This window comes from Sinocyclocheilus anshuiensis, unplaced genomic scaffold (assembly GCF_001515605.1).
Source record: "Sinocyclocheilus anshuiensis isolate Anshui unplaced genomic scaffold, SAMN03320099.WGS_v1.1 scaffold491, whole genome shotgun sequence".
Lineage (NCBI taxonomy): Eukaryota > Metazoa > Chordata > Actinopteri > Cypriniformes > Cyprinidae > Sinocyclocheilus > Sinocyclocheilus anshuiensis.
The window spans coordinates 1,251,045-1,275,761 of record NW_015551041.1 but is presented as its reverse complement, the minus strand read 5'-3'; the positions used below and the strand labels follow the sequence as shown (position 1 = coordinate 1,275,761).

Sequence of the window (24,717 nt, the reverse complement as noted above, 5' to 3'; positions counted from 1 at the left end):
CCTTCAATACCACGACTGAGGTGCCCTTGAGCAAGGCACCGAACCCCCAACTGCTCCCCGGGCGCCGCAGCATAAATGGCTGCCCACTGCTCCGGGTGTGTGTTCACGGTGTGTGTGTGTTCACTGCTGTGTGTGTGCACTTTGGATGGGTAAATGCAGAGCACTAATTCCGAGTATGGGTCACCATACTTGGCCACATGTCACTTCACTCACTCACTCATATGAACCATAAAAGCCCGATATTATACAAAAAATGAAATACTCATGCAAACTTTATTTTTATTTCATATGTCAGACTTTACAGGGTTAAGACACTTTCTTGGGCACACAGACAGCCATATCCTCTTAAGCGGTCAATGAAAGTCCCTGCTTTAAGACTCGTTAAACTTATTATACCTTAAGAAACTCTTCTTCTTCATGAGTCATCCATTAAAGGTCTATCACAATACTATCAAGTATGCAATACTTCCATAACGAAATGATGCAGATATCTTGTGTAATATCAGAATGGAAAAGATCCACAATCTTTTTTATCTTAGTTCTGCTCTATCCATTTTGCCCTTCATGTACAGTGAGTACTGCAGCTGTCCAGTCCAAACATGCTGCCAGAACTGTCAAGTTCAGACCGACTATGGCGCATCTCTTCATGTGTTAGCTACTGTACTCAGATCAATACAACCCTAAAACTCACTTTGTGATATTGCTGATACTGTTAAAACATAAACACATTCCTGACCTAATAGTAGGAATTTTCACATAATATGCCTGCGAAGTCAATTATTCAAATAGGAATCAGGAAACACGCGAGGACTTGCGTTAGCACGCTAGTTAGCTGGACAGCGCTGATAACATTATTTGAAAGCTCGCTGCAGATTTTGATTGTATTGTCTTAATTTCCGGTACATTTAATGCGACATTCGTTTATTTGTCGTTGACCTTGCCATGTGTAACATTATATAAAAAATGTCGCAACAATAAATAAATAAATGTAGCTAATACTAGGCTGTGTTTCAAAACAAGTGAACTGCCTAGCTAGGGGGCTTCACAGGCGCACTCGAACTTTAGATACCATTCCGAACTTTGGCGCCCAAAAATGCTGTCTACGTAGGTACCTCACTAGGTTTTGAGACACTGCCATAGACCTGTTTCAATCTGAATGGAAACCGCAACTAAAGCATTACCTGCGTTCCCACCACTGCAATCTGAGGCAGCTGGATAACATCCGCCCCGACTGTGTTAAAAACATCCTGGAGTTTGTTAATGACAGGAATAAGAGCCTCCATCGCGTTGACGATCTCTTCCCCTGTCAAAATTAATGAGCTAAGGCGAATACCCCGGCTAAACACGGCACAAAGTCATCCAATGTCCCTCACAGTGGCACCATGGACCAACCCGGCAAAAACTGAGCCCCGGTGCATTATGGGACTTGTAGTTTTAGACGAGACAACAGCTGTTGACCCACTTTTGAATTTTCTGGAAATAAACTACATTTCCAAGCATTGTTCTGAGTGAATGCGCCAAGGCAACCGTAACTATGGGGTTCAACAAAAATATTTTGGAGCTTTAGGAAAACATGTTGTGGGTGAGGTAGCGCTGAACATAGTTAAAGTGGCAATATTACATACATTATGACACATGTAGACACGTGGTGTTATTAATATGGTTATCTGAACAACTATAACTTACATCAAGATAAAGATAAATGTTTTCACTAACTTTAAGTAGATTAACATTTAAATAAAAAGATTTAAATATATATACATGTAGATAGATAGATAGATAGATAAGAGCCTTTTAATTTAACATTTGTACACACAAAACATGTATTTTATAAACATGTATTTTACAATCAAAATGTTATGTCAATTCAAGTTTACTAAGGGTACTAAAAATGCACCCGACCCATATCAATAAATATTTGTGTTATATGAAAATCCTAAAGAAAAAGTCCATCAAACACATAATTTTCAACACTATTTATTGTTAACCCAAGTATACATACATCTGGGTTCAAATTGTCCATTTCAGATTTATTTTTCATCCATAGGATTACAATAAATAAAGTGCCAGATGAGTCTACCGAGACTCATTTCATAACAACTATGTCAGTGGGTAACAGTTAAAACGACATGAGAACTGCCTTTAAATATTGCACAGGATTATTCAACAAAACAGGTCACAGGTGAAGTCATACAGCAGCACAGCTGAGTTATACATCGTACTTACAAAAAGAAAAAAACATTGTCAGGCACATGCTAAGTTGGTACATTCCCCTTGCCTTTTTTATTTTAGGGGTAACGCTGCCATATAAAAACAATCTCAACTCGTATGTTTTGTTACAAACATACTCAATGTTCAGCCAAAATACACTTTCAGAGAACAATGTCAGACTTCTTGTACTTTCCTAAAAAAGCTGTTTACAAACCCAACCGGGTGACCGATGTCCACGACAAAAACTGAGACCTACTTTCTCTCAGCCATGCAAACTATAATACACATGAGGTCATAAAAGTGCTCCAACCTGATTACATTAAACTCAGTCTACCACAATGAGTGGGAAAGGCACCTCTCTATCTAACAAGTCTGAGTTTGAAAGAAACTACTTCAATATAATGAACTATATTATTAACATTTGTTAAGCTTCACATAAAAATAAGAGACCAGTTCATGAAGATGTGAATCTCAAAGATCCATACCATGAGCATTCAACACCAACACAAATTATACAACCTTGGATAAGAAGAGAAGATAATGGAAGAGCTAAATGATCTGTCAGATGCTTTCATCAAATTATGATTCAGGATTTCAGCACATTTGTTCTTTCAGTATAGTAGGGGATTTTAGTCGCCAACTAGGCATGAATTTCTTTTTTGTGCGTATAACAACTTGTTTCATATGATCAAGAAAGTGCAATTTAAACAAATGCACACTAATATTAGAGGGTCATCAAATGTAGTTTGTTATTATTAACAAATTAATGACCATTTCATTTTTTTAATTTAGTGCCGCAGGGATGAAAGCAAACTCATAAAATGCCTAAAACTAGACTCTCAGGCTATTAAAGGAATGGTTCACTCAAAAATTTAAATATGCTGAAAATACACATTTCTGCAGTGAATGGGTGCCGTCAGAATGAAAGCTGAAAAGCACAACTTCAAACTGTTGCTTCCAGCTAAAATACGAGTCCTCCGTTTATAATATTGCTTTCTCCAGTGAAAAAGTTCGAATCTTGTCTGAATCAGGAGAGAAATATGCACTGATCAAGCACTGTTTACAAGAGAAAACAGTCCAATACAGTTCTAAACAAAAATGACGTGAGAGGTCAACAGGGCATGGGCTTTTTCACTGGATGAAGCGTTATTATGGACTATTTACTCATACTTTGGCCAGAAGCAGTGGTTGAAAGGTAAAACACCTTAATGACGGATTTGTTTCTGACAAACACGTAGCTTTTCGCTTCACAAGACATTAATTGATGGACTGGAGTTGTGTGGATTATTGTGATGTTTTTATCAGCTGTTTGGACTCTCATTCTGACGGCACCCATTCACTGTAGAGCAGGGCTGTCCAAACTCAGTCCTGGAGGGCCGGTGTCCTGCAGAGTTTAGCTCCAACTTGCCTCAACACACCTGCCTGGAAGTTTCTATGCCTAGTAAGAGCTTGATTAGCTGGTTCAGGTGTGTTTAATTAGGGTTGGAGCTAAACTCTACAGGACACCGGCCCTCCAGGACCGAGTTTGGACAGCCCTGCTGTAGAGTATCCACTGGTGAACCAGTGATCTAATGCTAAATTTCTCCAAATCTGTTCTGATGAAGAAACAAACTCATCTACATCTTAGATGTACTGGGGGTGAGTACATTTTTAGCAAATTTTCATTTTGGGGTGTACTATTCCTTTAAGAGGCCACTATCCAACTTATGGCGCTTTTCCACTGCGTGGTACGACTCGGCTCGGTACGGCTCAGTACGGTACGGCACGGCTCGGTTTGCGTTTCCACTGCAGTTATCGCTTTAGAGTGGGCGGGATTATTCACATGTCGTTATAGTTGCGCCGCCTCTACTGCCGCGACTCCTAAAAAACTTTTTCATTCCGCGTCGCCCCATGAAGCTCTCACTGGATCCGCTCCTCTGCTATCAACGAGAGCAACGTCTGTACTTCCTCAACAGGGGGAACAGCCACTTTTTGATTGTTAAAAAAAGGTGCGCTCGTTCAAAACAGTTGCATTCGATCCTTCGCTGGCTGTGCTGATTTAAATCTAGCGGTTCTTTTGTGTTTGTGTCGCAAGTTCAGTGACGCAGGTAGTGACGATTCTCTCCGGCCAATCCGTGATCAGCAGAGTTTACACGTCACGTTTTGGTAACGGTACGGTTCGCTTGGAACCTCAACCGAGGTGGTACTAAAAAAAGTACCAGGTACCAGGTACTGTACCCAGTGGAAAACCCCCCAAAAGTTAACGTACCGAGCCGTACCATGCAGTGGAAAAGCGCCAATAGTGTCAATTGCAAATCTCAATCAAACCAATAAAAACTCCAAACACACCCATTATCATCATAAATAACAGATCAGTCACATGTAAAATCAAACCCCACTTATCACAGCAGCAAATTAATAACTCTAAATCAGGCATAAAATAAAAGTGTGATGGTCCGATCTGTGGCCCACTCTGATGTTCAGGAGGACGAGGTGCAATCCGTGTACGTGGTGACCATGTTTCCTCTTCGCTGGGTCACCGTTCTGCAGTGCTGTTTGGCTGTGCCCTGAAACCTGCTCTCTGTCTTTTTTATGTTTCGGTCAAATGTAAACATCTTCTCCATGTCTTCAAACATGTCCTCAAAGACTCCGGCACCAAAAGTACCCTGGGAGTGTCTCTTATGGCGGTTGAGTGCTTGCTGGTGGGCCCTGAAGTGCTCGTCAAAGTGCCTTTTTGAACGAGCTTGCCTGTTTTGGCTATAGATGTCAAAGTTTCTGAACATGTCGTCAAAGTTAAAATCAAAGGAATGATGAAAACGCTGCTCTCCTCCTCTGTTCACGTCTTCATTGCTGAATGTATTGTATCCTGATTGGTCATACTCCAGCCTTCTTTTCTCATCTGATAGTGTTTCGTATGCTGCAGAACGAGTTAAAAATGTATGCATAACAGAATGAACAATTTGAAGAATTTTTGCTTTAAACAACAAACATTTTTTTTTAGGCTACATTTATTTGAACAAAAATAAATGTACTTACATATTACAATTTTAAATAATTGTTCTCTATTTTAATATATTTTAAAATGTAATTTATTCCTGTCATGGCAAAGACATTTATAATGCATTTCTATCTAAGTGCTGTTCTTTTGAACTTTCTATTCATCAAAGAATCCTGAAAAAATTAGCATGGTTTTCACAAAAATATTAAGCAGAAAAACAGTTCTCAACATTGATAATAACAACTATTATTTAGACTTGAGCATCAACAATAACTGATAATAACTGAACACCAAACCAACATATCTGAATTATTTCTGAAGAATAATGTGACACTAAAGACTGGAGTAATGATGTTGAAAATTCAGGAAAAAATTACATTTTTATATATATTAAAATAGAAAATAATTTTTTACATTGTAATAATATCAGCTTTTTATCAAATAAATGCAGCCATGGTGAGCATTAGTGACTTCTTACAAAAACATGAACAATTTTTAATTACTACAAACTTTTGACAGGTAGTGTATATAACCCACCTTCTGCAATCTCTCGAAATTTGGTTTCCGCATCGGGGCTCTTGTTCTTGTCGGGGTGATATTTCATGGCAAGCTTGTGAAAAGCTTTTTTGATCTGACGTTCCGAAGCATCTTTTGGCACACCGAGGATGTCATAGTAGTCCTTTCTGGCCAGTATGAGTTCAGTTATCATCAAGATGCACACTGCGAACATCAGTGTTGACTGTGCCATGGCCATGCTTCTGGCTGTTTGATAAGAGGACGGAAGAGAGAGCAGGATTTTGTGAGTTAAGCTTGTCTAAACACCAAACTAATTCATAGATAAGATCCACACCTCTTAATAATAATTATTGTAAAATAACAGAATCTGTATATATGTCAGAAAAAATAAACAAATGCAAATTAATGATGCACCACGCCCCCTTTGCTGTTTTAAACAACATTACAATAAAATAAAAATATTAAAAATGATAAAAAAATTAAACATTTATTTTGTTTAACTATTTATTTAATAGCATTGCATTAAATAGAACATACTTGATATTTTTATGGTAATATTGTTTAGTATATTGCGTTTGCCAATGTATGTACAGTATTCTGTACATGTTTGCGATTTCTTTGACAATATAATGTATTTTCTTTATATTGTTTCATTTATTAAGAATGAGACATTATAAAACCCCCAGCAATACGCCTTTCGAAACCAACTTTCATAAGACTGATGAACTCGATTAGCCCGCTTGCTAACATGATGTCTAACATAACTCTATCGCATTATCAACAAAAGATCTTTAGACATATTCGCATTATTAAAACATGCCACATTATTTTAAACAAATAGTAATAAGACACCATATTTTAGCGCTTGTACTCACTCCGGTTGACAGCGCCGTTAAAAATGACCAAAACTGATATTGGCGTTTTTAATATTTGGGCCGTACAACACGACTCGCAATTCTATTGGTCCAGCTCTGTACCACGTGATCTACACACGAACCAGACACCAGAAACCTCACTGTTGCGTTGTATTTACTCAGAGTCTAATCTGTTTAGCGAGTCATATTACATAGCTATTAGCTAATCAAAGCTTTCCAAACTAAACTCTAATTTCTGATATTATGTACACAGGGTCAAGACAAATCTGTCGCTTTTCGTTATGGCCACCATAAACAGTTTAAATATCCGTAATTTTAAGATATTAAAAGGCATAAACCTCCATATCGACCCCCAAAATTATGTATAGGCTACACAATGGTAAAAATAAAGACAATACCTTATTTTACTAATAAACACAAATCACATGAATATTCAATATCTACTTTTAACTGGATATCTGTATACCACGGTGATATTACTTATTATTATTTCATCAATATTTGCCACAAATTCTCTAAGCCTTGTTCCACAAATCAACAAATGTCCATGACAGACTTTTAGCAGATACTGTTTTACCTATAAAAACAGTATAAACAGTATGTATTATATAAACAAGAAGAAATAAAGGAAAGAAAAAAATATTTTCTTAGTTTTGTATAATAAAAACATTTACTGTAACAAGCGAATTTACTTGTTTGAATCTCCATTTCAGTTAAAAAGTAGGGAAGGCCAAGAATCAGGCTTATGCTTTCTTTTTGTTTGTTTGTTGTTTAAAGATTTATAAATACAGCCAAGATTAGGATTAGGATAAACAATGTTAAAAAAATGTAAATGTTAAAAACGGGAAAGCACATATTTAATATTGTTTTTAGATATTGTTGAACTTCTGCCTTTAAAAACAAGCTTATTTCCTCCATATTTACATTTATGTATGCTAACTTTAGCTATTAGAAGTAGCATATTATTTAAATAATATTCTTGATGATAAGACATGACATAATTGAAAACATGACAATACAATTTTAAAAGATGAGCATGATGTGATCATTAATAAAACACAACAGAAATCTGACCAAAAACAAGCCGAATGAGTACAACTCCAAAAAGGTATGAAACTATAAAACTATGTTTCTGCATCTATCAATATAACAATTGAAGATATTTATAAATGAGTTTAACAGAAATTGATTTTATTTGTAATATTTAAATATTACAAATATCACATTATTTAAATAGTATTCCCAAATTGTAACATTTTAATATATTTAATTTTTCATTTCAATACATATTTACTTATTTATTTACTTATTAAATTATATTTTAATTATTAAAATTGTATGTATTTTTTTATCAAATCATATTAAATATTTATATGATAGTTTCCAAATTTGACAGGCCTATGACAAAAGCTGCAAATCTGGCCCATGATGTCATTCGTTTCCCACAATGCCTCAGCAGCAAAACAACGCACGCGTCGTGCGCGTTTCTCAAGCGTCTCTCAAAGATGGCGGGCGTCCCCGATCCACTGGAAGATATGCTCTACTCCGAAGTGGACGAAAAAGCCGTCAGTGACCTCGTAGGCTCGTTGGAATCGCAGTTGGGTGGACAAAACAAGGCGGTCGGGCCTCAAGGCGACACCAGGAGACCCTCAAACACGCTAAATCCACACTTGGGGAAATTGCTGCCCGCCCAAGTAGGAACAACACTGGAGCAGCAGCGGCAGCCAGAGCGAAACCAGGAGGGAAACTCTCAAGAAAACGGCCCGGACAGGATACCGGCGTCCGGTGCTGTCCCGTCCACCGCGAACCTGCCTAGCACCTCTGCAAATTCGGTTACAGCCGCGAACCGGGTGCAATATCATTCATCAAATCCATCAACTTGTTCAAGTGACGCAGCACCAACAGACTCTCAGCCCAAAACAAATCACATTGCGTCTGGTGTCCGGTCGGTTCCCGCCAGAATACAGACTGTGAACGGAAGCAGTGGCACGTTAAACTCTTCTGTTATCGCGTCTGCTCCTGCTTCTGTAAACGGTATTGACATTGGTTCAGGTGTAGGTAATGGTAAAAGCAACATGTCTGCTCCTGCTAGTACAAATACTGCTTTTGTGTGCGCTCAGCCCAACAGCACACTGCCACATGCGAATGTGTCACTAGATAGTCAAGCAAACCCCACCATTGCACTGCACAGGCCTCCTAACACCATCACTAGTGTGGTACACAACGGAGGTGACCCCAAAGTCTCAGGATTGCCCGTGCAGGGCGCCGGTCTTGTGCCGTTCACAAACACAGAGCCCAAATCTGACCCTCAAAACCAGATTAAAGCCATCGTCCCGAACCAGCTCCCCGGGACCCCCGTAGAGTTGCACCCCAGCACGCCCGCTCAGATTATAGTGTCGTCCAGCCCGGTGGTGACCTCACTTCCTGTGGCAAGCACGCCCTCTGCCCTTGCAAAGCCAGCAACGACTGCTCTCGTAGGACAGCCTACGACCCTGTTGAGACCTGGTGCGCCCGTTCAGGGGACGGCAACCACGACGCCCCCGCAGCGTCCAGGGGCTCCTATGACCCAGCTGATCGTCAGACCGCAGCAACAAACTACCATTCAGTTACCGCCGGGATTCACCATACCTCCAGGTAAAAGCTTAGGAAGCGATGAGACCAGATGCCAAAAAGAGGGTGTTTAATGGGTCCGTTCACCCAAAAATGGAAATTCTGTCTTTATTTACAAACCTTAAATGTTGTTCTGAACCTGAATTACTTTTTCTTCTTCCGAACATAAAGAAGACATTTTTGAGGAATATTTTTGTGCATATAATGAAAGTAAATAGGGTCCAAAACAACATTGGACCCCATTGACTTTCATTGTGTGGATAAAAAAAGTAAGCCATACAGGTTTGGCACAACATGAGTGTAGTATTGTTACTACTTTTCCCAGCTATTTTAATTACTCCTAGATGATTTGTTTATGAATTTTTTCCTGTGTTCTTCTTGAGGTATGGTGCTGGTACGCACGGAGGCCGGTCAGCTGGCATTGGTTCCTCAGCAGGTCCTGGCTCAGGCCAAAGCTCAGAACCAAAATAAAGGCACCCTGTCACCGAGACCTGCTACACCCATTGCTGGAACGGCTTTCAGAGTCACCACACCTGTTGCCCAGGTATGAGCAAGACAGGTCATCTGAAAGCATCTAAAACTCTTGTTGCATTTTAATACTCTGTTTTAGCAGTAAATAATAGCTATATAAAGGAAGGCCATCTCTGTTGACACTTTCAGTGCATCTTTTTTCCACGTAGTGAAATTGAATGGTGATTGAGACTCTCGCTGCATAACAGCTGCTTTTGTATTCCACAAATGAAATGAAGTGGTTCTCTTGTGTTCTAAATCACCTTCAATGTAGTTCATATGACTTTTGAAATGTTCTTAAAACCATATGAAAGCTTTGTGTGGTTTATCTGCAGACAATCTCATCCTGATTTTACTGTCAAATCAAATGTGGTGCAGGTTGCATGACAGTAACAACAAACATCATTATTTCTCGATTGGCTTGTAACCAAATATCTTATTTGATTTGCTTCTGTTAATCACACAAGACAATCAAATCAATCTTCAGATTTGGTCTATGTGAAGATTCTTGATAAATTATTGTTTTGTCTGTTCTGCTTAAAAAAATGACAACATATGGGTTTGGAATGATGTAAAATTCATTTTTGGGTGAACTGTTTCTTAAATGTGTTGTTTATTGTATTATTTCAAGCTGAAAGCTTGGGCAAAACATTTATTTTTGTCGTGGTGCACAAAACACTTGAAACGGTTCTTAACTTGACTTGGCTTTTATTTTTGCAGCAGAAGACCGCAGTGGTAACGATTACCTCGGCTCAGAAGCCCACCACCACAGTCATTACAGCAGGGGCCCGTGTGCAGCCTGCGCCACAGACAGTTCTCAAGCCCTCTGTGACCCCTCAGAGTCCCATCACCACCTCTGCTGCTGCCCCAACTAACCGAGCCCCTGTCCTCTCTCAGGTAGTGCTACACTGTGTTCGTTCATAATGTCAATGACTATTGGTGGACATGGATTCTAATTCATTATCTGTTGTAATATACTGTAATTTTTCATTTAGGAAATGCAAGAGAATGTAAAGAAGTGCAAGAACTTCCTAGCAACACTCATCAAACTGGCATCCCATAATTCCCCCTCGCCGGAAACATCTCGGAATGTGAAGGCACTAGTGCAGGATCTGCTGGTAAGTTTGAGCTGTTTAGTGTTTTATATCTGCATCACTAGCAGCAATGTTATGATTGCGACACTTCAGTATTGCTTAATTGTTAATAAAAGATTTGATGTAGTAGTTCATTGTGACAGTTAAAATGATAGTATTTTCTCTAGTGGTATTCTCATGCTAAACTGTAGATGTCAGCAACTGCAGGACTAAAAAAAACCTAAAAAACGCACACATTTTTGCCTGTTCAAAATTCCAGAGTAAATTGCCTATCAAACTAAATTGCCTTTCAAAGTATACAGTTGTAATTGGTGTGTACATGCATTTATGCCACCTCTGAGCAGCATTATATGCCACTGCAGAAGCGCTTCTGTGTCAACTTTACTGTGCAAATTTGGCATAATTTAGTTTTTATTTGTCCTGCCAGTATTTTTACTGGCTTTTTAGATATATTTTTTTATCTTTTAATCAACTTTGTTTTTTTGTTACAAAAGATTTCTTCAAATAATTTGCTATAAAGATAACAATTCACACCTAATTTCCAATGTGTTAAGTGTGACTTCATAGCTTTGTAGCAAATTATTTGTAGGAAATAAAGTATAAATGAATTATTGAAAAACCTCCAGCTCTGTAACTTTGTTGATTTTTACATCTGCCAAAGTCACAACAATGTTTAATACATCATACAGTCATGAATATTTAAGTTTTATTTCAGAGCCCTCAATTGTTTTCTTTAAACTTGAGCTGGTTATTGAAAATTCTAGTACTTAAAGGGGTCATATGATGCGATTTCAAGTTTCCCTTTCTCTTTGGAGTGTTACAAGCTGATTGTGCATAGATAAGATCCCTGAAGTTGCAAAGACTAAAGTCTCAAAACCAAAGAGATATTCTTTATCAAAGTTAAGACACTGCCACGCCCCCCTAAAACGGCTCGTTCTAACACGCCCCCACATATCTACCTCACTATGTGGAAATATTTGCATAATGCCGGCCAAATGTGCACACAAAGAAAGAAGACGTGGTTTCAGTAACCGCAGTTAGTGTTGAAGCAGCATGTCAGGGAGACACTGTGTGTTTCTAGGCGAAAGCAAAAGCACTATATTTGGCCTTCTGAAAGTAGATGCATTTAGGAATCTTTAAGATGACTTACAACAGAACAGCAATGCATTTTATGGACGACCGTTTCGTGAACCTAGGAGAGGAGGTAATTCTGACTTTGCTATGACAATCTGGCGCTTCTGAATCAGCTACTGTTTTGTTATTAGTTTAAGTATTTGCTATTGACTGTTCAAATGCGGAGTTTTGCGCATCGTGTGTGTGTGCGTGAGCGAGCGAGAGAGAGAGAGAGCTCGAGAGAGTGTGAGAGAGAGAGAGAGGGAGAGGGAGAGAGAGCGTGAGAGAGAGGGGGTCACATCACAGTGGAGTCAGCTGTCTTAACCGTGGCTTGTGTGCTGCACACATCCCAGCTTCATCACTGTGTCTGTCACGCGACTCTGTTGCCCTTTTGGGCTTGAACTGATGGTAAAACTAATGACATTATTTACTGTCTTTACATTTATTTTGAAAGATGAAGCTCGCGATTATGGTAAGGGGCGTTACATTTCCGACGAGTGCTTGCGGTGTTCGGCCAATCACAATGCACTGGGTCAGCTGGCCAATCAGAGCAGACTGCACTTGTCGGAAGGAGGGACTTTGTAGAAAACGAAGCGTTTGAGAGAGGCGGGGCATAGAGGACCTACAATAATGTACAGTATTTGAAAAATAATGTGTTTTTTGAACATTAAAGCATGTCAACATATTCTGTTACACCAAATACACAAAATAATGATCTTTAAAAAAGCATCATATGACCCCTTTAAATAACATTTACATTTAGACATTTAGCAGACGCTTTTAACCAAAGCGACTAACAAATGAGGACAATGGAAGCAATCAAAATCAACAAAAGAGCAATGATATGCAAGTGCTATGACAAGTCTCAGTTAGCCTATTATATAATAATTTTTTAATTATATAATAAAAAGAAAACTGATAGAATAGAGCAAGCTAGTGTTAGAGGCCTTTTTTTTGCTTTTTGTTAATTGTATAATAAATTGAAAAAACTGATAGAATACAAAAGAATTGAGAAGCTATTGTTAGTTTTTTAAAAGAAAACAAGCAGTTAGTAAATGAATAGAGTGGAAGTCTAAAACGGGCAAGTTGTTTTTTTTAAAGAATAGAATTAAAAAGAACATGAAATAATCTTTACATAAAGCATGTGTCATTTTAGTTGAGATAACTGATGTGTATTTTTCCTTCTAAAATCTGCAAAGGATGCAAAAATCGAGCCTGAGGAGTTTACAAATCGCCTGCAGACGGAGTTGAAATCATCTCCTCAACCGTACCTGATCCCTTTTTTGAAGGTAGGACTCAAAAAAGCAGTTGTGCTTATTGTTCTTACTTACAGAAGCTTAAAGAGAGAGTTTCAAAAAATGAAAATTCTGTTATTCACCCTCATGTCATTCCAAAATTGTATGACTTTGTGTTTTTGTGGAACACAGAAGATATTTATAAAAATGTTAGTTAATTGCTTCAATTCCCATTGACTTCCATTGTATGGACAAAAAATACAATGAAAGACAATGGAGACCGAAACTGTTTGGTTATCAACATTCTTCAAAATATCTACTTTTGTGTTCAGCAGAAGACATAAAATAATACCGATTTGGACAGCATGAGGGTGACCAAATGATGGCAGAATTTACATTTTTTGGTGGGCTATCCTTTCAAGGCACGAAATTTGTTCTTTTGTGTTTTTGAAACCTGAAATCTGTTTCCCCTTCTCTTTGTACAGAAAAGTCTGCCTGCTCTGCGTCTGACTCTTCTGAACTCCCAGCAGTCTTTAACACAGCTGTCTCAGACCTCTACTACATCCACCCCACTGACGGTGAACACCATTAAAGCTCCAGCGCCGAGCACACGTGTGAACCTAAATGAGGAGAACGCCCGTATCTTGGCCACGGGTTCGGAGCTGGTGGGCACTCAGATCCGTTCCTGTAAGGACGAGGCCTTCCTTCCTGCCAGCCTGCTCCACAAACGTCTCCTGGAGACTGGTACGCAATAACCCGCTGCTGCAATACTCTCATCGGCAGTCTGGCAATGTGCTTGTCAGGATCAGTTTCTCCTGGCAGGTTTACAGTCATAAAGAGGTTTAGGCTGTACCGCCACTGTGTGGGCAGTTAATATTCTGTCTAATTACTGTATCAGCGTTGACTGACGTTGTTTGAAGGCGGATCTTTAAATGGGTGTGGGATTATGAATGGATTTAAACACAAAGCTGATGAAAGCTGGCCCGATGAGACAGGAAAGATGTGTCACTCTTTTCTAAGCTTTATGATTCGGCTGCTTGATTTAAATGCCACGCAGAGAGAAAGCTGTATAGATGATATTTTTGGCCAGATTTACAGTCAGGCATATGAATAAAGTATACAAGGGATCTGAACACTAATACTTTGTACTACATGATTTTAAAATCAACTAGCCAATCAGTAGCCTAAAACCTAAAAAGTAATCAGTCATAAAGAAGCACTGTATAATTAGGCTAAATTCATATTTCTTAATGTAAATTGCATTTTTGCCAAAAATATATATCAAAATATATATATTAACAATGTTGTTATTAGTATTATTACTATTGCTGTTAATTTCTATATATTTATACTTATACAAAATAACAAAGTAGACAAAGCATTCTGGGCATTTTAATTGTTGTTTTTTTTTTAGATGACTAGTTGACTGTTATTTTTGTATTTATTTTATAGTATTTACTATTATAGTATTTATTCATATTTTTATATATAGAGTGACCCACCCTAAGCTTAAAAAATAGAGATTCAGTGATTGGGACCTTCCAGTCCTCTCTCCTTGATCTCCGCCTAAGACTAGGGGTCTCTTCTAAGTCTCTTCTAGTGCACTTCCACTGGTCAGGTCAAGTCACAAGTCAGGCTAATGAATGCCCTGTGTCCGAGCTTGAGGCCTCCTCAGGCTGCGTATGAATACTTTATAGGCTGTCTTCTGATGGCTCTCTATTAGTTTGCTGTGTGCTGAAATGTGAGGTTGCCTCGGGCCTCTTCCCTGACAAGGTCACTTGCATGCACTCTGAATGTCCCTGCCTAAACAAACAATGCACATTTCAAGGACTAGATGCCTTTGAATCTACATACGTACAGATGCTACATAGCAAGTCAAGCATGAATGTTATGTTTTAAGTGTGATATATACATTGCTGGTTGCAACTGGCCGCATTGATTTAATAAAAAATGCAGTAAAAAAAAAAAAAGTAATATTGTGAAATAATATTACAATTTCTTTTTTATTATTTTTAAAAATTTTTATTTTGATATATTTTTTTAAATGTAATTTATTCTTCTGATGGCTAAGCTGTCAGTCATTTTAATATAATGATTTGATGCTCAAGAAATGTTTCTTATTATCAATGTTAAAGCAGTTGTGCTGCTTAAAGGGATAGTTCACCCAAAAATGAAAATTCTGTCATTAATTACTCGCCCTCATGTCGTTCCAAACCTGTAAGATCTTCGTTCATCTTCGGAATGAAAATGAAGATATTTTTGATGAAATCCAAGAGCTTTGTGACCCTGAAAAGCCAGCAATGCAACTGACATGTTCAAGGCCCAGAAAGTTGGTAAGGACATTGTTAAATAGTCCAAGTCACATCAGTGGTTCAACCGTAATTTTATGAAGCCAGGAGAATACTTTTTTGTGCACAAAGAAAACAAAAATAATGACTTTATTCAACTATTTCTTCTCTTATGTGTCAGTCTTTGACACGCCTTCACGAGTTGAACCACTGATGTCACATGGACTATTTTAACGATGTCCTTACTACCTTTCTGGGCCTTGAACGTGTCAGTTGCATTGATGTCAATGGAGGGTCAGAAAGCTCTCAGATTTCATCAAAAATATATTATTTTCTGTTCGGAAAATGAATGAAGGTCTTAACGGGTTTGGAACGACTTGAGGGTGAGTAATTAATGACCAAACTTTCATTTTTGGGTGAACTATCCCTTTAATATTTTTGTGGCATATTTCACAATATTACTGATGTGTAATTAGTATGCAAGCTAAATATTACCCATAATCCCTTGGAAATAAAGACTAGTGGAAGTCTGCTGTTTTTTCTCCATTACTAAATAGGAAAAGGTGTATATCAACACAAAATAGGGTCCGGAATCAAGACCAGACACCCAAATTCTATACATGCAATCTGCAAACATACTGCACCAGCATCTTATTAATAATGATTAGTTAACCTTTGCATAAATCACTTTAAAGATGTCTTAAAGAGCACGAAGAAACGGGAGACTGTCATAGACATGAGGCAGGTCTTTGGATCCCTCTCATCCAAAAAAGCACCCTACATTATTGTATTTAAGCAAACTCTTTCTCCCCCTGTGCGCTTGATTTAGCACACAGTGCATACCAATGAGTGCCTGCGGATATGTGCTATTACATGGAGCCCGGCTGTGGTTGTTATGCTGTTGCCAGGGGGGTGATGCAAAGTGTGGCAGTGAAGTGTTTACCAGTTAAATTAGGTCATATCATGAGGCAGGTTTGAGAAGCAAAACAATAATACTTGTCTTTTAATTGGTTTGGTGCTCCAGGCTCAAAGAATCACTTTTCTTCACTTTTCCCCTACCTTCCCGAGCGACTTTAACACCAAACTTTGTATCGTTTCAGCCAAGAAGTTCGGCGTGACGGAGGTGTCAATGGAGACGGTCACTCTCATTTCTTACGCCGCTCAGTCTAGGCTGCGCTCCATGCTGGAGAAAGTCTCGACTGTTGCGCAACACCGCGTCGACTCCTGCAAAGTAAGAACCAATACTTGAGCCGCTCGCTCCAGAACTTCAAAGAGAAACCACAAACTGACTTTTCCCGCCGAACATTTCTCATTATACATCCTTCATGCTGAAAATGCAACTGTTAATGTTAACCCTAACCTGAGTCTTGATCGTGGAAGATGCACTAGTAAGAAGAGTAGACTACACTAGTAAGACTTATAAGGGTAAGACTTTTGTTGTACAGCATCATACTAACTACTTATAATTCCTATTATAACTCCAAAGTAAAAATCAATCATAATTTGTTTTTTTTTAATTGATCAGTTATTCTAACATGATTAAAGATGTATGTTGGTGTTGATGACATAACTTGGAATTATGGGCTGAAATATAATAAATATAATATATGAAATATAAAAATTGTGAAATATTAATAATTTAAAAAATAATGGAATATATTTTAAAATGTGATTTATTTTTTGTAATGACAAAGCAAAATTTTCAGCAGCCATTATTTTAGACTTCAGTGTCACATGATCCTTCAGAAATCTTTCTAATATGCTGAGTTGTGCTGCTTAATATTTTTGTGGAAACCATAAGTGATGCGTCAATCCTAAAATAATTCAGAAACCAAATTGGTATTGATTGTAATAGGTTGTAATTGTTAATTTAGAGCACCAAAGCTTCCTGTGTTTATTGGTAAGTGAAAAAGACAGATTTTATTTTATTCATTATTTAATTATCGTATCTTAAATTATCCTGGTTTTTTAAAACTTGTTATCATAGAAGACTGAAAGTAATGGAGCTTGAGGGAAAAAAAACGTGGAAATCTAGACTTTCATTTTGTACTAAGAAGAAAAAAAAATTACGCAAAGAGGATATGGTGTCATGTTGCGATTTGTCCCATTCTGATTTTGCAACAAACTGTTCAAAATGAGTAACTGTTACGGCTTTATGAAGTCAGCCTGTTGATATCAGCGAAAAACAAGCCAAACTTGAATGGAGACGGGAAAAGTTGGCCCTGCGAGTGAGGCGCAGCCTCAGCACAAAAGAAAGCGTGTGTGAAGAAATGAGAAGAGCAGTGCCGTTCCCGCTGCTAATAGGCTATAGCCTCAGAAGTGCATGAAAATGTGTGGGTTCCTGTGTGTGTGTGTGTGTGCGTCGCTCAGCTTTGGTCTTCTGCTGCGCCTCACGCAGCTCTTTTACCTGCAACGCTAGAACAACCATCGCAGGAAAAAGAGTCTGGGGTTGCCTCGCAAAAACACTGCGAAACACAAAATTATCCCATTAGCTCTGGGTGACCTACTAACTTCACTTTCATTTATGCACGAAAGGGAAAAGAGTGAAACTTTAGGCGAGCTGGAGGAAAAAGTTAGTTCACTCTTATAACAACGTAAAGGTGATGAACTTGTGGATGAGGAGTTTTGTTTTTACTTTCCCCAGGATGAGGAGCTGTACGAGCAGACATCGGATGTGCGGACCCAACTGAAGTTCTTTGAGCAGCTGGAGAAGATTGAGAAGGAGAGGAAAGATGACGAAGAACGGGAGCTGCTAATGAAAGCCGCAAAAGTAGGTTTGAGTGATGCGGGAGTGGCCGTTGGCGCCAGTCTGCCCATCAGCGCCTTGCCAGTGAACGCTGGCTTTTCCCGCACGTGTTGGCCACTGTTTAAAAGAAACCGGTTGTGCTTTTAAGCCTCGGAGAGAAAAGACAGTGTTATTAAGACACAAGATTGCACTTGGTCTGCTTCATACTGGAGCAAATTGCAGTAATGGCAAAGCCAGAGGGATTTATCCAGTCTCGAGTTGATTTGATTGTACTGTTGCCTGGACTGGAGTACATCAGGGGAAAGGGAATGAGTCTTCTGTTAGGGAGCGAGAGAGGATGTTTTAAATTTGCCTTGAAGTCGCTTTCTTTCTAAGGAAGTGACACTATCTCACTCACTGAGTTTGTTGGGGGGGGAAAAATAATGTTATATGTAATGGATGAACCTTAAGGCATCACTACCTTTTTGGCACCAATCAAGTGAATGCTGCTTATAAATTAATCAAGACTACATGGCTTTTTTAAAAACTGCTATATAGGTAGACATGAGGTTTAGTTCTGGGTTTTAAGCAATATTGGCAGGGATGGACTGGTAGGTGGTTTTTGATACTAAATTTGTATATTTTAGATGTAAGGATTCACCGATATTAAAGTTCTGGCTGATACAGATAAGCCAGTAATTATTTTCAAATTATATAACTGATAAATGGATGATACCAAAATTCTGTACTATTTAAATAAATTATAAAAAAAAAAAAAAAAATGCTGGAAATAAAATCTACACTTATAAAAATATATATATAACAAATACAAAAAATAAACTTAGTCATTTTAGGTACTACAAGTGAATTTATGTATCACATTATAATATACAGTATGAAAAATCGATAATTGGTTTTGAGAATGGGGGGGAAAATTAACTTGGAGGATAAAAGCATTCGATTATAACATTATAAAATAAAGAAAATTAGCATGAATAAATAAATACCCAATACGAATAAATAAAAAAACTGTAATATCAGCTTATAATAAATGTAAAGTCAATTTTTGGGGGGGAAGTCAAAGTTATTTTCTGTGGTAATCAACTATATCACAGATACTGCCAATACAATTTGTCCTGAACAAATCCCATCTCTCTTAGTCTGTTCAGGGAGTACATATCACTTGATATTAAAATTCTGGTTTATATAAGCCAATAATTATTTTCATGTTATGGCAAATAACCGATAATTGTCTGATATTAAAATTATTAGGGATGCACCGATACCACTTTTTCCAGTACTCGCCCGATACCGATACTTTTATTTTTGGTACTTGCCGATACCGAGTACCGATACCAATATTTTCATTGCATTTGTAAAATTTTTTAAATATTGGGTACAGAAACCAAAAGAGTATGTATGATGTTAGTTGGTTAACTTAATTTATCAAATAGATAGTCAAACCAAATTTTATTCAGACACCTTCAACATTTCTCACATTATCACAGTTTATTCGCTATAGTTTAGAAAATGGTAATAAAATATGACAAGAACTGCCTATTACTTAGTTAAACTGTGTCAGAACAAATTCAGCTTGATAATGTCAGCTAACTTTGATAGAAAGGTATGTAATGCAGGCTATTAGTTTCACTTTCGCCAGAAAGTCGTGTATGCTTAAGGGTGAAAATACATTACGATTATAGTGAATGCCCCTATAAATTGTCTTGCGGTTTAGTTTAATCCAAATGATGCGTGCTAAGTGAGCGAACATCAATAAAGATCACACAACAGAAATGCGCGCTCTCTCTCCCTCCCTCCCTACCATTAAGTAACGCACATCAGCTATACAGGCATTAATACTGAATGTTTTATATTCATTGCATACATATACTTCGTAGACCTCTTTAATCTCTAATAACTCCATTCTACTGTCTGTTGTCAATGTTTTTTTGTCTGAATATGGCACTTATCACATGGCGTATAGTAACTAAGTACATTTACTTGAGTATTGTACTTAAGTACACTTTTTGAGTATCTGTACTTTACTTGAGTATTATTTTATGCAGTTCCATACTGTAATGTGTGCTAATGCTATTTTTGCACGCTCACAAACAAATGTATTCACATTTACAAGCAAATATACAAATCGCAACACGTTCAAACACAAGCACACTAACAATGGCGCACATTTGGCTCGCACATCACATGCTTTTATCCAGCCACCATCACAGATGTTCAGGAGTGCTTGACATGATGGCAGTCTGATGTATTGTCTTGTTGGAAGGTAAACCTTCGTCCCAGTCTGAGGTCCTGAGCACTCTGGAGGAGGTTTTCGTCCAGGATATCCCTGTACTTGGCCTCATTCATCTTTCCCTCGATTGCAACCAGTCGTCGTGTCCCTGCAGCTGAAAAACACCCCCATAGCATGATGCTGCCACCACCATGCTTCTCTGTTGGGACTGTATTGGACAGGTGATGAGTAGTGCCTGGTTTTCTCCACACATACCTCTTAGAATTAAGGCCAAAAAGTTCTGTCTTGGTCTCATCAGACCAGAGAATCTTGTTTCTCACCATCTTGGAGTCCTTCAGTTGTTTTTTAGCAAACTCCATGCGGGTTTTCATGTGTCTTGCACTGAGGAGCGGCTTCCGTCGGGCCACTCTGCCATAACGCCCCGACTGGTGGAGGGCTGCAGTGATGGTTGACTTTCTACAACTTTCTCCCATCTCCCGACTGCATCTCTGGAGCTCAGCCACAGTGATCTTTGGGTTCTTCTTTACCTCTCTCACCAAGGCTCTTCTCCCCCGATAGCTCAGTTTGGCCGGACGGCCAGCTCTAGGAAGGGTTCTGGTCGTCCCAAACGTCTTCCATTTAAGGATTATGGAGGCCACTGTGCTCTTAGGAACCTTAAGTGCATCAGAAATTTTTTTGTAACCTTGGCCAGATCTGTGCCTTGCCACAATTCTGTCTCTGAGCTCTTCAGGCAGTTCCTTTGACCTCATGATTCTCATTTGCTCTGACATGCACTGTGAGCTGTAAGGTCTTATATAGACAGGTGTGTGGCTTTCCTAATCAAGTCCAATCAGTATAATCAAACACAGCTGGACTCAAATGAAGGTGTAGAACCATCTCAAGGATGATCAGAAGAAATGGACAGCACCTGAGTTAAATATATGAGTGTCACAGCAAAGGGTCTGAATACTTAGGACCATGTGATATTTCAGTTTTTCTTTTTTAATAAATCTGCAAAAATGTCAACAATTCTGTGTTTTTCTGTCAATATGGGGTGCTGTGTGTACATTAATGAGGAAAAAAAAATTAACTTAAATGATTTTAGCAAATGGCTGCAATATAACAAAGAGTGAAAAATTTAAGGGGGTCTGAATACTTTCCGTACCCACTGTATATATATATATTTTTTTTTTCCCCCATAGGTTTTTAACATGCTAAAAGCTCTTTATTCCAAAGATACTACAAGCTAGTCAGTGTATTCAGTAGGTGTAATGTGTTGTAAGTTGCTTCAGAGGTGTTGCAATTATTACATACAACAATAATAAAACAGTAAAAAAAAATTACTTTTGGTACTGAAGTACTTTTAAAAGCAAGTACTTCTGCACATTTACTTAAGTAAAAATCTATCTTTACAACTTTTACTTGTAATGGAGTAATATTTGACCAGCAGTATCTGTACTTTCACTTAAGTAATAGAGTTGTGTACTTTGTCCGCCTCTGCACTTATCACATGCTGTGTGGTATCGGCGTTTGGTACCAGTATCGGTATCGGTGCATCCCTAAAAATTATATATAAAAACATAATTGTTTTGCATGCTAAAGGTGAGACATTGCAACATTATATTGTACAGTATCAAAAATGTATATTAATTTCGAGATTTACGCAAAGATTACATTTTACAGTGATGTTAGTTCATTAGAAATTATTACATTAACTTCAGGGGGTATAAGATGATGATCTAGACTTTCTAAATGTAAAAATATGAAGGAGGAACAGAGAATAAACAGTATCCAAAATAATTAATATCCAAAATTGGTCGATACCATTCAATTCAAATCATTTCTCAAATTTAAAAAAAATTATATCTGTAATATCAGCCGATACTTAGCGTACACAATTCTGTGGGACGATACTTGCATTGAAACCAGAACATTCAGGGTTTTTTTTAATTATTATTTATTTTACTGTGATTTGAGTTAACCAAAACCAATTAAATCTCATCTCTCTATATATATATATAAATCTGTTCAGAAACGGAATTGCATATTACTCGCATATCAGTTCCTAACTATTTCATTTGTGATGGTGGCACTTGAGTCTACATATAGATTCCAAAGCAGCAACAAACGGCTAGTAGCAACTTCCCAGCATGCATTGCTCTCCCTTGAAGTTTCACTCCTTAAGATACGGTGGGGGTGTGACCGTTCCCCACAGGAATAGGACATGGCAACATGAAAGCAGAGGTAATTAGTTGACTTAAACAACAAAAACTGATGATGACGCCGATGATGTCCCGCTCCAGAGTGACTCCCAGTGCACCGCCGTCCCTATTCTAATTAATGCAGTCGGCTAATTGAGATGTCAGCCAGAAGATAATTGTTCTTATGTTTTCTGTTGCCGGTCTCACATAAATACTGTTTGGGAATAGACTTGACCCATTTACATTTAGTTTGTCATCATGGTAGAATTATTGTCACAGGCGCTTAATGTTTTCTTAATGTACAGCAAAAGTTTAGGTAAAGGGATGGTATTGTTTGTCGTTATTCTCTAGTAATAGTGTTGTTTCATATTCGTATGCTGACATTTTTCCTGTGAAACACAAATTTGAAGAATATTTACAGCAAAAAAAACATCAAATCAGTTTGGAATGGCATATGAGTAAATAATGACAGTATATTCATTTTTGGATGAACTGTTTCTTTGTTTGTTACTTTTTGATTGTTTTCTGAATGGATATTTCTGCTCTAATTTTGTTCATCTAAATCCTGGATCTAATTTAAACCGGTCTATTTTAGTTCTAATGTTTCTCTTTGCTTGCAGAGTCGCTCGAGGCAGGAGGATCCCGAACAGGCTCGGCTTAAACAGAAAGCTAAAGAGGTGAGCTTTATGGAAGACTATTTAATAGTACTAATAAAAGTGCTCAACATACATTTTTCATGATTATACCATTGCTATGACTTTGACATAATTTAGTCTGACATTGAGACAAATGGTCTCATACGTTTCCTAACAAGTTTATTACCTCATGGGGAGGAAGTCATCATTTTGCTCAGATGTCACACCACCCTGCTGCCATCATGAGTCTAATATGGGCTAATCTTTGGCTTGTGGGGGGCATGACATGTCTGAGCACTAAAGATTTTTCATCAGGTTTAATGGCAATGAAAGCAAAATGACTTCATTTCGTGGAAGAAAAAGCAGGTATTTTGAAGAACAGTTGCTGTTTTCTATTCAGGAAGAATGAATGGGGACTGGTGCTGTCAATTTTCAAACAAGATACCAAAGCACTACCAAATAGGACTGTATTTCAAGTTTTAAGAAGTCAAACAATAACTTTGTGTTTCTGAAGCCTGAAAGGTCCAGTCCACAATCGTTGTTTTTGCATGATCAAGTGTGACTAGAAAAAAAATGTCCTGTGATTTTGCATATACATTTGAATTATTTTTCTTTAGAAATGACCTGTTTCAACTTGAATTAGTTGGGGGGGAATCCTCAATAGCACAGTGAACAGCTTTGAGGCTGTAATTTTCATTGAATGCCAAACGAACTTACAATTTTGGATACAGAAATTGGCCCATTTTTATAAAAAAAAAAAACATTCCTCTGTTGTCATTTCCCCTCCGTTCTGTAAATAAGTGGTTTACACACCATATGTCGCTATGTCACCATATGTCTCTGTTTGTACTGACAACCACTGTTAGATCTCATCCGTCAAAGAGGATCTTTTCTGAACCCCAGCGATCATTCTAAGCATGTTTTATTCAAATCTAGAGCCGCCGAGCCCATTGTCTCTCTGTTGCTGTGGATATATTGTTTGTTTCAGCACTCTGTTGTTTTTCTTACCTGAGGGCATATCGTTATGGAGAAAGAGAGAAGCACTTCTTGAAGCTTCTTTGGTCTTGCTGCATCTCCTTTTTTCAGATCACAGTATAGCTAACTAGACTAGTAAAGAGAAACGCTGAACAGCACAGTTCTATATATTTATTTACATGGTTCACCTCAAAGCAAAATGGCAGCTCCTCTTCTTTGTTGAAGACCTGTCTTAAAGCCTAGACAGCTGCTTCTGAACCTCTGTCTCTGATTTCTTACCTTGCTCTTACTGAAACAAGAAGTTGGAGTTGAACATGTCAAAAGGGTCATGTCCTTTTTTATATAGGAGATTTTTAGGGATTCAGGAAATATCCTCTTGTTAAGCTAGCAGTAGTTTTTTATTTTACCCAGGCAGCACAGTAAAATTATATATATATATATATATATATGTGTGTGTGTGTGTGTGTGTGTGTTTGTGTGTGTGTGTGTGTGTGTGTGTGTGTGTGTGTGTGTAATTTTATA

At 38.0% G+C, this 24,717-nt stretch overlaps 3 protein-coding genes and 1 long non-coding RNA gene across 4 annotated transcripts in view; 1 reads left to right on the top strand and 3 right to left on the bottom strand.

Moving 5' to 3' along the window:
• LOC107661477 (dynamin-1-like protein) overlaps positions 1–1,397 on the bottom strand; it is a 14,323-nt gene extending 12,926 nt beyond the window's left edge. The window contains 1 exon segment of the mRNA XM_016451090.1: positions 1,182–1,397. Coding sequence (XP_016306576.1) covers positions 1,182–1,283 — 102 coding nt within the window. The 5' untranslated portion in view covers positions 1,284–1,397.
• An 835-nt stretch (positions 1,398–2,232) lies between these two features.
• On the bottom strand, positions 2,233–3,119 carry LOC107661508 (uncharacterized). Its single transcript, XR_001631113.1, has 2 exons — positions 2,449–3,119; positions 2,233–2,347 (listed from the first exon to the last, which is right to left on the bottom strand). It is a non-coding gene; the product is annotated as an uncharacterized LOC107661508 (long non-coding RNA).
• Positions 3,120–4,453: 1,334 nt separating this feature from the next.
• On the bottom strand, positions 4,454–6,644 carry LOC107661507 (dnaJ homolog subfamily B member 9-like). Its single transcript, XM_016451127.1, has 3 exons — positions 6,580–6,644; positions 5,726–5,950; positions 4,454–5,107 (listed from the first exon to the last, which is right to left on the bottom strand). Exons 2-3 carry the CDS (start codon positions 5,940–5,942, stop codon positions 4,671–4,673), a joined length of 654 nt encoding a protein of 217 aa, XP_016306613.1. The 5' UTR covers positions 5,943–5,950; positions 6,580–6,644; the 3' UTR covers positions 4,454–4,670.
• A 1,335-nt stretch (positions 6,645–7,979) lies between these two features.
• LOC107661498 (transcription initiation factor TFIID subunit 4B-like) overlaps positions 7,980–24,717 on the top strand; it is a 41,928-nt gene continuing 25,190 nt past the window's right edge. Inside the window, exons 1-9 of the mRNA XM_016451113.1 lie at positions 7,980–9,213; positions 9,573–9,733; positions 10,420–10,596; positions 10,695–10,817; positions 13,106–13,195; positions 13,627–13,885; positions 16,530–16,660; positions 18,074–18,199; positions 23,206–23,262. Of these exons, the coding sequence (XP_016306599.1) occupies positions 7,980–9,213; positions 9,573–9,733; positions 10,420–10,596; positions 10,695–10,817; positions 13,106–13,195; positions 13,627–13,885; positions 16,530–16,660; positions 18,074–18,199; positions 23,206–23,262 (2,358 nt within the window). The remainder of the gene's footprint in view (positions 9,214–9,572; positions 9,734–10,419; positions 10,597–10,694; positions 10,818–13,105; positions 13,196–13,626; positions 13,886–16,529; positions 16,661–18,073; positions 18,200–23,205; positions 23,263–24,717) is intronic.

Excerpts from the sequence above, each read along its gene's own strand:
- LOC107661507 (XM_016451127.1), bottom strand. The coding sequence starts at position 5,942 with ATGGCCATGGCACAGTCAACACTGATGTTCGCAGTGTGCATCTTGATG. Across the intron at positions 5,108-5,725 it reads ATTTCGAGAGATTGCAGAAG|CATACGAAACACTATCAGAT; the intron begins GTGGGTTATATA and ends CTCGTTCTGCAG.